The sequence below is a fragment of the Monodon monoceros genome, unplaced genomic scaffold (assembly GCF_005190385.1).
Source record: "Monodon monoceros isolate NGI ecotype Baffin Bay Population unplaced genomic scaffold, NGI_Narwhal_1 Super_Scaffold_6, whole genome shotgun sequence".
Lineage (NCBI taxonomy): Eukaryota > Metazoa > Chordata > Mammalia > Artiodactyla > Monodontidae > Monodon > Monodon monoceros.
This window is the reverse complement of record NW_021703783.1, coordinates 37924537-37937546: the sequence shown is the minus strand read 5'-3', so window position 1 is coordinate 37937546 and position 13010 is coordinate 37924537. Positions and strand designations below refer to the sequence as shown.

The 13010-nt window shown below is 46.3% G+C and overlaps 1 protein-coding gene and 1 non-coding gene across 7 annotated transcripts in view; one reads left to right on the top strand and one right to left on the bottom strand.

The window, feature by feature from the left end:
• The first annotated feature begins 431 nt into the window (after positions 1-431).
• Positions 432-13010, top strand: part of FMNL3 (formin like 3) — a 74513-nt gene continuing 61934 nt past the window's right edge. For all 6 annotated transcript variants that reach the window (XM_029204349.1, XM_029204348.1, XM_029204351.1 and 3 more), the window contains exon 1: positions 432-806. In XM_029204349.1, coding sequence (XP_029060182.1) covers positions 681-806 — 126 coding nt within the window. In that variant the 5' untranslated portion in view covers positions 432-680. The remainder of the gene's footprint in view (positions 807-13010) is intronic.
• LOC114886295 lies at positions 6899-7005 on the bottom strand. Its single transcript, XR_003791301.1, has one exon. It is a non-coding gene; the product is annotated as a U6 spliceosomal RNA (small nuclear RNA).

The following is a 13010-nucleotide window of genomic DNA, read 5'->3' as shown; positions in this document are numbered from 1 at the left end:
TCTCTCCCACTTCTGAGCATCCTAGTTGTTTCTACTTCTCTTGTCGTTATCTTTTCACACTGTACCCTATATCTTACTTATTTGTACACATTATGAGCTGTTGTGGAAAAGGGCCGTTTCCCGCGGCAGCAACTGCGGTGATTAGATACGCACCAAGGCCGCCAGGGCGCGCCAAGCGCCAGGCTCGAGGCAGCCAGGGGCTGGAGGCGCTGTGATTGGCAGTTGCGGCAGTCAATCGGGCGCAGGCGGGGGCAGGGTGGGGCGGGCCGCCCTAGAGGCCCGTGGGCGAGAGGCGGGGCCTGCATGAATGGGGCGCGAGGCGCGCGGCTGCAGTCGGCGCTCGGGGGGGAAGCGGGAGTCCCGGCCGGGAGTGGGTGGGAGGAAGCAAGGTGGGGAGGGGAGGGAAAGAACGCGGGGGGCGGGGAGGGGCAGCGCCGGGGCGGCGCGCCGAGAGCGGCGAGGCGGCGGGTGTAAGCTAGAGCCGTGGCCGTGGTTCCTGTCGCTTCGGTGCCGCTGTCCGCTGCGCCGCCTCCTGCCGGACCCCGAAGAGCCCCCGACCCGGCGGAGGAGTCGGGTCTGGGGTAGCCGGCGCTGAGGGAGGAGTCGGGTCCGAACGGCCGCGCCAAAGACCCCCGGGCGTGGAGGTGGGGGGCTGAGGCCCCCGAGGGGGCCCCGCCGCTATGGGCAACCTGGAGAGCGCCGAGGGCGGCCAGGGCGAGCCTCCCTCTGTCTCGCTGCTGCCGCCGCCCGGCAAAATGCCGATGCCTGAGCCCTGTGAGCTGGAAGAGAGGTTCGCCTTGGTGCTGGTGAGAGCTGAGCCTAGTCCCTTCCCCCTCCTACCGCCCCGCAGGTCCCAGCGCCCCGGGTGGGTTCCTTGGTCCGGCCCACCCCTTCAGTCAGGGCCCCCGATGGGTCTCGGCCCCCAGCGCCTTCCCAGGAACCTCTGAGCAGCCCCGTCGGGGACCTCCCAACCGACGCCTCAACCGCTGGACACTTAGGAGGAGGGGTCCCCAACCCGGGACCGCCCCAGGATCCAGACTTCTTCCTCTCCCCTTCCCCTTCTGCCGCCCTTCGCACTTCTCCTCACTTCCCTGACAGTCTCCGCAGGTCCCTAGGATTCTCATTCCTAAACCTTTGGCTGGTGCGGGGGAATTCAGAAGCTCAGGGCCGGCCCACTCCCCAGCCTAAGTCCGGGTTCTCTGACTGGGGAGACCGCCTCTCGTGTTAACATGGAGGCTTTCCAGGGAGTGGGTCCTACTCCCAGCCCAGACCAGATGTTTGGGGGAGAGGAGGGGGAATGGAGGGGGACTGGCAGCTCGTGAAGGGGGTGGAATAAAGAGTGATGCCATTCTACTTATTTTCAGAACGGCCTGCAGGCATCCTGCAAAGTTACAGTGGGTTTGCCTAAAAGAGCTGAACATGTGGATAAGCCATTTCACTAGTGTATTTTTCCAATTGAAACAATACACAAACCATCCTGCCTCCCCCACCCCACCCCTTTTATGTTAAGCCCTAGTGGCTGGTTTGTGTTTTTTGCCTGTGCTTCTTTTTAGTCTTTCTGTAGGTTCCTAAATGATCTGTATGGATGAGTTTTTAGAGCTGACTTTGGGATTCTTCTTTGATGTGGGAACTGGACATTGATGTCGGTGGCTCTGTGGACAGAGAGCGTCTGAGCTGGTATCACTGAGATGGAGGCAGAGAATATGTCGGAGCTAAAAATGAAGTTTTGGAGAAAGAAAGTGAGCTAGGTGAAGGAACGTTTGCTAACAGAGGTAAATCTTAGAGAAACTTGGGGAAATAGTTCCCAGTTCCTCAAAGAACTCTCTAAGAGGCAGTGTTAATGCTGCCGTTATTGTTACTGTGGCCTGAAAGGCTGACTTTGCCTTTGCCTGTGAGGAGGGTTAAGTTGTGACTTAGCAGCCTTATTGGATTTCATCTGCTTTGGAATAGGAAGATTAGATCTGTTGGCACCAGTGAAGCTGTCTAGAGATCCTGGCCTCTCCGATGGTGCAGAGCCTGACATCAGCCCACTGGCACCATAGCCAGATCAGAGAGGGTTCACGGGGTTCCAAGGGGAAGCTGGCACCTATCTGCCCATCAGCTCTGTGAAGGGCCAAAGGGATCTGGGCCACATGTCTTGTGGCCCTCTGCATTTCCCCCAGCATCCTCACGGGGATGGGGTGAGTCAGTGATTACTAATGTGCTGTGGCCATCTCAGAGGCTGAGGAGAGCCTGGGACTTGGTGCCCTTGCAAACAAGAGCTCAACTGTTGGGGGAAAAGAGTGGGAGGGAATCTGCCCTCCAGTGGGGGTGTGAAAACCCCCATGGAGTGGCATGAGGTAGCTACAGAAATCGGAGAAAAAGGGATGTAAAGGGATGTTCAGAGGTGGACTGGGTAGGGGGCTGCCTTAGGTAGGCGCTACCAGGCTGTTTGTTGTGAGAGCTCAGAACCAGAGTTGGTCATGTCCTCACTGGAGTTTGGTTGACACATTTGTTTAGTTGGCAGATTAATGGCTTAATATTTACAAAATGCATATGGTATCCTGATTACTAGCCAGAGAGCCTAGGTCAAACTGGGGACCGTACCACCCACGTGTAAACCTACCTTTCAGCATAAAGTTTTGATTTCTTTCCTCCTGGCTTTTGTTTTGGTCTTGTTACTGTGTGCCTGAGCCGCTGCTAATGGGGAGTTGTAACAGGGCAGGCCAGGGCTAATTAGCTGTCTTAGGAAGGGAGGAGATTTTACCTCAGTTTTCTAACAGGGAAATCATGCTTTCTTGGGGATTTGAGTTCTTCGCTAGGGACTCTTAAAGATCCCTCTTTCCTCTGTTCCTAAAACATGCCCTTTCCACCATCCTTTGGGAACAGTACTGACTGTTGGATGTTTGACCCTGGAACAGGCTCATGTATATTTCCTGACAGTCAGGAGAAGCATAGTACAGTAGAAAGAGCAGGAGCGGTGTCTTAGCGATCGTCTTTACCTCTCTGAGCCTAGATTTGCTCATCTGTACAATGGGGCTAATGATTACCATCCTGGTGGGATTTTGAGAATTGAGGGGTGTATATAAGGTGCTTGGCACACAGTAGGTACTCAGTATAGATCAGCTTCTTTTCTTGATTGTGTAAAAGAGTAAGACAGGTTGCTCCTTTTATACCATTTTCTTCCCCCGATTGATTTGGTTTACGGACAAGCTATTTGTTGGTTTTGCTGAAGTGATGTGCTGGTGTCCTGGTTAAGCATATGGATTTTCAAGTCAAAGTGGGATCAAATACTGGCTCCTCACAGTCTCCAGTTAGAAAAGTGTTTGACCTTAATCAAGTTACTTAATCTCTTTGAGTCCCAGTTTCCTCTTATAAATGAGGATAATAATAGTATTTGCCACATGAGGTTATTGTGTGAATTTAAGGAAACTAGAAGTTAAGTACTTAGTTAGCAGAGTCTGGCATCCGCTATATGCTTGGTAAATGGCAGTTTTTAAATGTGTAACTCTCAGCAGTGACTCAGATCTGAGATCGTTTGTATTCCCAAAACGGTTCAGTAATCTGATGAAACCAGTTACCCCGTTCTGTATAGCCAGACTCAGGATATGCTGCTGCTGTTACATGGAGGGCTTCCCCAGTCCCAATGTATCTATGGAAACCCCCCCTGAAAAGCACCCTGGCTGGGGAAGTTGTATCGTTGCTGAGTCAAGACCACAGGCTCCCAGCTTTCTGGTGCAGACACATGATCTGACCCACAGCCTGTCAGCCGAGGTTGGCTAACTCGTCTGAAGCCATGAGGTGGTTTGTGCAGGACATAGTCCTACCCCAGCCCAGTGCCCTAATCCAGGGCTTTCCTACTGGTGTGCTGGGATACTGATCCCCTCAGCCCTGGCAGCAGCTCAGGTCCCAGGTTGGTCCCGTCTGGCTGGATCAGCTTCCACCATTTACCCTGTGTACTGTGCAAATAGTATTTTCTAGGTGTGCCCTGATATTAAAAAGGTTGTGAAGCTGCTGTGTTACACTGTTTTCTTGGGATCCTTCCTTACCCCCTGCCTTGGCAGCAGCCCCTATTCTGTTGAGGACTGAGAAGTTTAGGATGGTCAGTTATTGGAGCTCCTCTTTATTAATACCAGGATGAGATCTCTGGTCCGGTAAAGGCCCCTTCTGTGTTTCAGTCCTGACTAGTCTACTACCTTAGTTGCTCAGAAGCTAGTATGCTGGCCAGTACTGGCCTTTCCTTAGATAGAGAGGGGAGGCAGAGGGCTTTAATGGCTTTAAAAGGATAGCTGTCTGCTTTTGCTGTGTTTGCACCCTGATTTTTCTGTTTACTGGCTTACTACAGATTTGAAACGAAGTCTAAAGGTTCTAATGCCAGAAAAAGCCCTGGATATCCCTCAAGAGGAGGCTCTCAGGGCATGAGGGTGGGGCTGTGTGATGGGCTGTCCCTGCCGTGGCCCCTCCTTTCACATTTCCCTGGTGAAGACTGATGACTTGGGGTTTTGCTATAAGTGTAGCATTGATGTGGGAGCTAAGCTGGCCTGGGTGCTAGTTGTCAAGAGGCTTTGAGAGGCCTCCTTTGACATAGAAAGGGGCTGGGAAAAACTTGGACTAAATATCAAGTTCCAAATCGCCATGGTGGAAATGTTTTTCCCAGCCCTGGGGATTGTGGTGAATTAGTTCAGGCTGGGATAGAACTTGGGGGAGGGTAAGGGCCCTTGACAGCTGTCAGAGCAACCCCCTCGTTTAGAGACCCCACTGAGAAGACCCTAGGGCACAGAGGGAAACCTCATTCCTTGACTTTCCCATATGACCCTGCTTTAGATTGGGGAGGTGTAGGGGTAGGTGGGAGGGAGATGGAACTGATGCAGTGGACTCCTTGTGATTTGGGAATGTTTTCATGGCTCAAAGGGAAACTCAGCTTTTTTCCTTTTTTCCCTTAAAGTAATACTCATTCTCTAAAAACAAGTTTGGGCAATTTAGAAAGAAGAAAAGATTGAAGATTTAGGTTGAAGGAAAAAGTCCATATTTTCTCCATTCCTTTAGCAAATGGAGGCAATGTGTTTTATTTTTTTAATTTTTATTATTTTTTTAAATTTATTGTTTTATTTTTGGTGGTATTGGGTCTTCGTTGCTGCGTGCAGGCTTTTCTCTTGTTGTGGCGAGCAGGGGCTACTCTTCATTGTGGTGTGTGGGCTTCTCATTGTGGTGACTTTTCTTGTCTCGGAGCACAGGCTCTAGGCGTGCAGGCTTCAGTAGTTGTGGCACACGGTCTCAGTAGTTGTGGCTCGCGGGCTCTATAGCTCAGGCTCAGTAGTTGTGGCTCACAGGCTTAGTTGCTCTGTGGCATGTGGGATCTTCCCGGACCAGGGCTCAAACCCGTGTTCCCTGCATTGGCAGGCAGACTCTTAACCACTGAGCCACCAGGGAAGCCCGACAATGTGTGTTAAAACTTTTCATGTTTTTGTCTTTGCATAGGGTTTTTTTTTTAATTAATTAATTTTATTTATTTATTCTTGGCTGCGTTGGGTCTTTGTTGCTGTGCGCGAGCTTTCTCTAGTTGCAGAGAGCAGGGGCTACTCTTTGTTGCAGTGCGTGGGCTTCTCATTGTGGTGGCTTCTCTTGTTGCAGAGCACAAGCTCTAGGCGCACGGGCTTCAGTAGTTGTGGCTTGCAGGCTCTAGAGCGCAGGCTCAGTAGTTGTGGAGCACGGGCTTAGTTGCTCCACGGCACATGGGCTCTTCCCAGACCAGGGCTTGAACCTGTGTCCCCTGCATTGGCAGGCAGATTCTTAACCACTGCTCCATCAGGGAAGCCCTCTGCATAGGGTTTTGTACAATGTTGTGATAGTAGTGTGTGTGTGTGTGTGTGTGTGTGTGTGTGTGTGTGTGTGTGTACACACACATATATTTATCCAACATGGCTTTTTTTTTTTTTTTGCTTTTGTTATTTCATTAGTTTTCCCAGGATAGTCACTGTAAACATTTTTAAATGCTTGTACAATGGTCCATCAAGTGAATGTACCATTGTTTACTTAACTCTCCTCTTGTTGGACATTTAGGTTGTTTGCCTCTATTTGCCATCATAAACAATGCTGTGATGAACATCTTGGTGTACTTTTTCAATAGTTAGAGTTTTCCTTGGGATAGAAACCCCAAATTGAACTTCCTAGATTGTAGGATATAATGTTTTTAAGGTCCTAAATACATATTTCCACATTTTTTTTTAAAAGAGAGTACTTCATGTGAGTGTCCTTAAAGGGAGGTTGCAGGATTGAGGATAGCTTCTTTTCTCCTGATTATGAAAATAAGACATATTTAGTAAGCAAATTTAGAAGTAAAAAGTGTGAAAAGTATAAAACATATGGAAAAGAGCATTAAAATCACCTGTAATCTCTCCATTTACTATTAACATTTTGATATACTTATACATATTTTAACAGTTAGAGTCATACTGTGCATATTGTTTTGTAAAATGATTTTTAATTTTACTATTTGAAGCATTTTCTCATTTGTCTAAATATTCTTCAGTCTTATGATTTCATGGCTAGTAAAATATTCCATAATACAGTATTTTATTACTGCCTTATATTTCTCTCTGTCTCCGCTTTTTGCTACTATAATTAACATTGTGATGAATTTTATGTGCATAAATATTTGGGTGCATGTCTGATTATTTCCTTGGGATAAATTGCTTTTAAAGGCCTTTGAGAAGTATGCCTTCTAAAAAAGTTGTACCAGTTGTCTTTTCCACTGATAGTGTGTCTCCCTTTCTCCATAAGCTAACCATTACTGCATGGTTTAACTTTAAACACCTTTGCCAGTTTAATTAGTGAGCAATGGTATTTTGTTTTAATTTGTATTTCTTTTAACATTTCATCATAAGTGTTTTGGCCATCTTTTTTTTTTTTTAACATCTTTAAAAATATGGAACACATCACGAATTTGCGTATTATCCTTGCGCAGGGGCCATGCTAATCTTCTCTGTATCGTTCCAGTTTTAGTATATGTGCTGCCAAAGCGAGCACTTGGCCATCTTTTATATGTGTTCTTAGCTCTCTGCTGGAGATTTATTATACATACATATTTCTATGTAATAAATGTATATGTTTCCACACTTGTTCATTATAAAATATTTTTCATATATGAAAGAGCATATATAACTATTATGTAAGATTAAAATAATAATGAAATGGATAACAGTGTATCCACTGGAGAGTTCTTGGAATTGCTTCCTGCCCCTTAATTTCTTCTCTCTGCTATTTTATCTGGGATGAAAAAGCCCTTTAGCTCAGGACTTATTGGGTCTGTTTCTGCAGCTGGGACAGTCCAGGTGGCAGCCACACCAGTGCTTCATAGCTCTGTCTGTGGGGAAACAACCGCTGCAGCTGGTGAGAACAGGAACTGGTTGTGGTGGAAATAGCTAATCTTCAATGAAGTGAAAAAAGAAGCCAAGGTGGAGAGGAAATGAGACCACAGATCCTCCCCTGCCCCTGGGGTTGCCTGGGAAGGCTGGTCGGAGCCAGGGCCCCAGTTCCGTGGTCGAGACCAAAGAATCTGCCCCAGAGCTGACTGTAGTCGGCCCAGGGGACAGCAGCGCTGGCGGCCTGAAGTCAGCGTGTTATCTGCTCAGCCAGGCTGGTCACCTCCATTCTGGGGAATGTTTCTCCTAAGTCTGCGCTGAGCTGAAGCAGCGCCAGGGAAAGGCCAGGGGTTCATTCCAGTTCGGAAATGCACTTCAGAGAAGAGGAAGGACCTTTTTCTTAAAAGATAAAAGAGGGTGCTGTCTCTACACAGCCCCCGCCCCCTGCTCCTTACTGGGTACTCTAGGGCCCCCTCTTTTTGAATAGCACCACATGGGAACTGAAGGGTTTCGAGGTTGTCATCCATGAAGAAGAGGTTTCCAGAATAGAGATGAACTAGGCAGCTAGAATCCCTGAGTTCCCATTTCCAGTCTCTCCGCCTCCCTCAGCAGAGCCACATTTTTCTATCTTGTTTTCCTTCCATGGGAGAATGAGTCCCCCAAGAAAGATATAAAGGTATTAGGCTGCCTCTCTGTCCTTAAAATACTCTGGTTGTCTGTGCCTCCCACACTCCTCTCTACTTCTTCTGTTTTCACCTTTCAGAATCCTCTTTCCAGAATCTCTTATGCTTTCTGTCTTCCATCACTTTACAACGAAGTTGTGGGTTGGAAGTTTGTGTGGTGGGTAGGGGAGGACCTGGATAGGGTTTTGGCGGAGCAGTTCCCCCCCCCTTTACTAATATGCATACTCTTCTCAGTTTATAAAGTACTTTGAGGTACTTGAAGGGTGTTCTAAACAATGTTCAGAACCACGAGGGGATATCAGAATTATTTACGTGACAAATTTTGCAAGTAGAGGAAGGATTTAGGCTGTTGTATGCTCGTGATAGTTCAATTCTTGTCCTCTTCTCTTTCCTCGTTCCCTCCCCATCTCTTTTACCACCTTCTCACCCTCACCCGGGTTATTGACAGAGCTGGATGGGCTGGTGGTCCTGCCTCTGGGTCCCTAAAAACATTAACGGGGAAGGAATATACTCTCTTCTTGCCCTGCTTGCTCATTTCTACTTAGATCTGGCCTAGAGAGTGTCACAGCCCTCCTCCAATTGCTCATGCCATCTCTAAGTAAGAGCTGGGCATGAGCCTTGTGTTTGGGTACTTTTGGAGATGGTTATCTTGTTTTAAGGACTAGCTACAGTTTAGAGCAGAGTTAGTTTCCGCTCAGTTTTTACCAGCTTCCTTGCAGGGAGCTGGAGAGCCAGTCCCTAGATCTTCCCAGTATTTCCCGTGAAACCTTGAAAAAAATATGTCCTGGAAGGAAGTAGCTGGTTTGAGACTCTTGCAGGCTTAGGATGTTTTGAAAGAAAAAACATCAGTTTTGGAATCAGAAGACTTGGGTTCTGGTCCAGCTCGATACCCTTTTTTTTTTTTCTTTTTCCCCAGCTGATGACCTTAGGCAAAGTCTATAACTTTTCTGAGCCAATTTCATCCTTATGAAATTGATGATGATCATACCTACTTTAAAGGGTTTTGAAGATGTTTAAAGTAGACAACATAATGAAAATAGTTTATAATCTATAAAGGTTCTACAATTAAATGTTTGTGGCATATACATTACCCAGTATATACCACCCCTATTCCCATCAGTTAACGTGGTTTTCAGCTGGGGGATGTACTGTCCCAGGAGGGAGCTTTTTGGCAAGTGAGGATGTTTTGGTTATCACACTGACTTGGAGTGGGGAGGGGCGAGTTACTTCTGACATTTAGTGCCCAAGGGCTGGGGATGTTAACCATCCTACAGCATGTGGGTCAGTCCCACACAGTAAAGAATGATCTTACCCAAAATGCTGATAGCGCTTCTGCTGAGAATTATCTTCTACTAATCTGTACCTCTGTTGTCTTTATTTTTTTGGATAACTCTGTTTTTTTGGTTTTTTAAAAATTTATTTACTTATTTATTTTTGGCTGCATTGGGTCTTTGTTGCTGCGTGCAGGCTTTCTCTAGTTGCGGCGAGCAGGGGCTACTCTTCGTTGCAGTGCGTGGGCTTCTCATTGCAGTGGCTTCTCTTGTTGTGGAGCACAGGCTCTAGGCATGCGGTCTTCAGTAGTTGTGGCACGCGGGCTCAGTAGTTGTGGCTCACGGGCTCTAGAGCGCAGGCTCAGTAGTTGTGGCGCACGGGCTTAGTTGCTCCGTGGCATGGGGGATCTTCCCAGACCAGGGCTCGAACCCGTGTCCCCTGCATTGGCAGGCGGACTCTTAACCACTGCGCCACCAGGGAAGTCAGGTGTTTCTTTTTTTTTTTTTTTTTTAATTTTTATTGGAGTATAGTTGATTTACAATGTTGTGTTAGTTTCTACTGTACAGCAAGGTGAGTCAGCTATACGTATACATATACCCCTCTTTTATGGATTTTCTTTTTTTTGTTTTATAAATGTATTTATTTTATTTATTTATTTTTGGCTGCGTTGGTTCTTTGTTGCTGTGTGCAGGCTTTCTCTAGTTGCGACAAGCGGGGGCTACTCTTTGTCGCGATGCACGGCCTTCTCATTGCAGTGGCTTCTCTTGTTGTGGAGCTGGGCTCTAGGCACGTGGGCTCAGTAGTTGTGGCTTGCAGGCTCTAGAGCACAGGCTCAGTAGTTGTGGTGCACGGACTTAGCTGCTCCACGGCATGTGGGATCTTCCCGGACCAGGGATCGAACCCGTGTCCCTTGCGTTGGCAGGCAGATTCTTAACCACTGCGCCACCAGGGAAGTCCCTGGATTTTCTTCTGTACCTCCGTTGTCTTGTGTCCCAGTTGGGGATGAAGCTTTAAGAGCAGTAAAAGTAAAGGCAGAGCAACAGTTTTTGGTGCTTTCTTGGTTTTCCCGTTTCCTATTACACCTTCAAGCAAGAGGTGGACATCCATCTTTTTATTACCTCTGTCTGTAGGTTTAAGGACTGATTCCCTGGTTCCTTCTGTACTGTGGGCTCTACCCTAAAACTTGTCAAGGAGCAGTTTGGGGTATACATACTTCACTGCTGACCTTTACTAACCCCATTAGCTCCTCAAGCCAGGGTAAACGTTCTTTTAGGTTGGGAATATGTTTGAGAGCTTTTTGAACAGTGCTTCTGGATCTTTTGAGTAAAAGACTCTTTTGAAAACCTGATTAAACTTGTGACCCCTAATTCTGTGCACACATACAGTCCTTTGGGGGTTTAAAACCCATTCTTGGATCTGCTAGGGAATCCCTGACTTTGAGCCTAGAGGAATGGGAAGGGAGAGCTGGGCAAGGAGAAGCCACTGCAGGAGCTCCTTGACACAAACAGTACTCAATATTTTTGTAAGGGGAATGGAGCCCTTACAAAAGGGCTATCAGTTCAGATAAAATAATGCCTCTGTTGGTGGTTCCAAAAAAGAGAGCTTGTTGAAACTTGGTTGACTGTCATTCAGAGGGAGATACTCTGGCCCTTGGACATCTTAATTTAACTTAAAAAAAATTTAATTTAATTTATTTATTTTTTATACAGCAGCTTCTTATTAGTTACCTATTTTATACATATTAGTGTATATATGTTAATCCTAATCTCCCAATTCATCCCCCCACCCCGCCCCGCTTCCCCCCTTGGTGTCCATACGTTTGTTCTCTACATCTGTGTCTCTATTTCTGCATTGCAAACCGGTTCATCTGTACCATTTTTCTATATTCCCCATATATGCGTTAATATACGATATTTGTTTTTCTCTTTCTGACTTACTTCACTCTGTATGACAGTCTCTAGATCCATCCACATTTCTACAAATGACCCAATTTCGTTCCTTTTTATGGCTGAGTAATGTTCCATTGTATATATGTACCACATCTTCTTTATCCATTCGTCTGTCGACGGGCATTTAGGTTGCTTCCATGACCTGGCTATTGTAAACAGTGCTGCAGTGAACATTGGGGTGCATGTGTCTTTTTGAATTATGGTTTTCTCTGGGTATATGCCCAGTAGTGGGATTGCTGGGTCATACGGTAATTCCAGTTTTAGTTTTTTAAGGAACCTCCATACTGTTCTCCATAGTGGCTGTACCAATTTACATTCCCACCAACAGTGCAAGAAGGTTCCCTTTTCTCCACACCCTCTCTAGCATTTGTTGTTTGTAGATTTTCTGATGATGCCTTAATTTAACTTTGACTAAGGATACTTTGTGGTGAGGTCTTCCCCTTTGAGCCAGACCCTCAACCTCCAGGAACATCCAGGTAGGGATGACAGGATGTACTTTGACAAGCCAGGGGAACCAGTGGCATCCTTGCAGTGAAGCCCAAAAGTTAGGTCATATCCTATGTTTTGAGGTACTGTCTGCCCGAAGCCACAACTCTCTCCAGCAGGCCTCAGGACTCTGGGAAAATCCAGGCAGTTGTGGCTTCCCAGGGTGTGCCTTAAAGAGGACTTTGACATCCAGTCTCTAGCAGTTACTTCTATGCTTAAATCCCTTTGCTTTCTACCTTACAAACAAACAAAAATTACCTATACTTTTTTTGACTGCTCAGAATATTTCATACCAAAATTTTTGAAGAAAAATTCAGATCTTTTGGGGGCTTTATTATGAAAAAAAGTTTTTTTCAGAACAACATTAAAAATGTTGTTTTTTTCTGGGTGGAGTCTCCCATCTCATCCTTATAGGAATGGCTCAGTTTCTGGTCTCCACCAAATGCCTAGATTTAACTTGTATAGGTTAAGGAAAGAGAATTCAACATTTGTCGGGTATATGCCACATGCTTTTACATGTATTATCTCATTAAGCTCGACAACAATACTGTAAGGCAGTTATTTCACTTCTTTTTTTATTAATTTTTATTGGAGTATAGTTGCTTTACAGTGTTGTGTTTCTGCTGTACAGCAAAGTGAATCAGTTATACATATACCCCCTGTCTTTTAGATTTCCTTCCCATTTTTTTTTTTTTTTTGCGGTACACGGGCCTCTCACCTTTGTGGCCTCTCCCCCTGCAGAGCAGAGGCTCCGGACGCGCAGGCTCAGCGGCCATGGCTCAGGGGCCCAGCCGCTCCGCGGCATGTGGGATCCTCCCGGTCTGGGGCACGAACCTGTGTCCCCTGCATCGGCAGGCGGACTCTCAACCACTGCACCACCAGGGAAGCCCTTCCTTCCCATTTTGGTAACCACAGAGCATTGAGTAGAGTTTCTTGTGCTATACAGTAGGTTCTCATTAGTTATCTATTTTATATGTACTAGTGTATATATGTAAATCGCAATCTCCCAATTCATCCCGCTCCCCCTTCCCCCCTTGGTATGCATAAGTTTGTTTTCTATACCTGTGTCTCTATTTCTGCTTTGCAATTGTTCATATGTACCATTTTTCTAGATTCCACATATAAGTGGTATTATACAATATTTTTCTCTTTCTGACTTATTTCGCTCTGTATGACAGTCTCTAGGTCTATTCACATCTCTGCAAATGGCACTATTTCGTTCCTTTCTATGGCTGAGAAGTATTCCATTGTATATATGTACCACATCTTCTTTATCCATT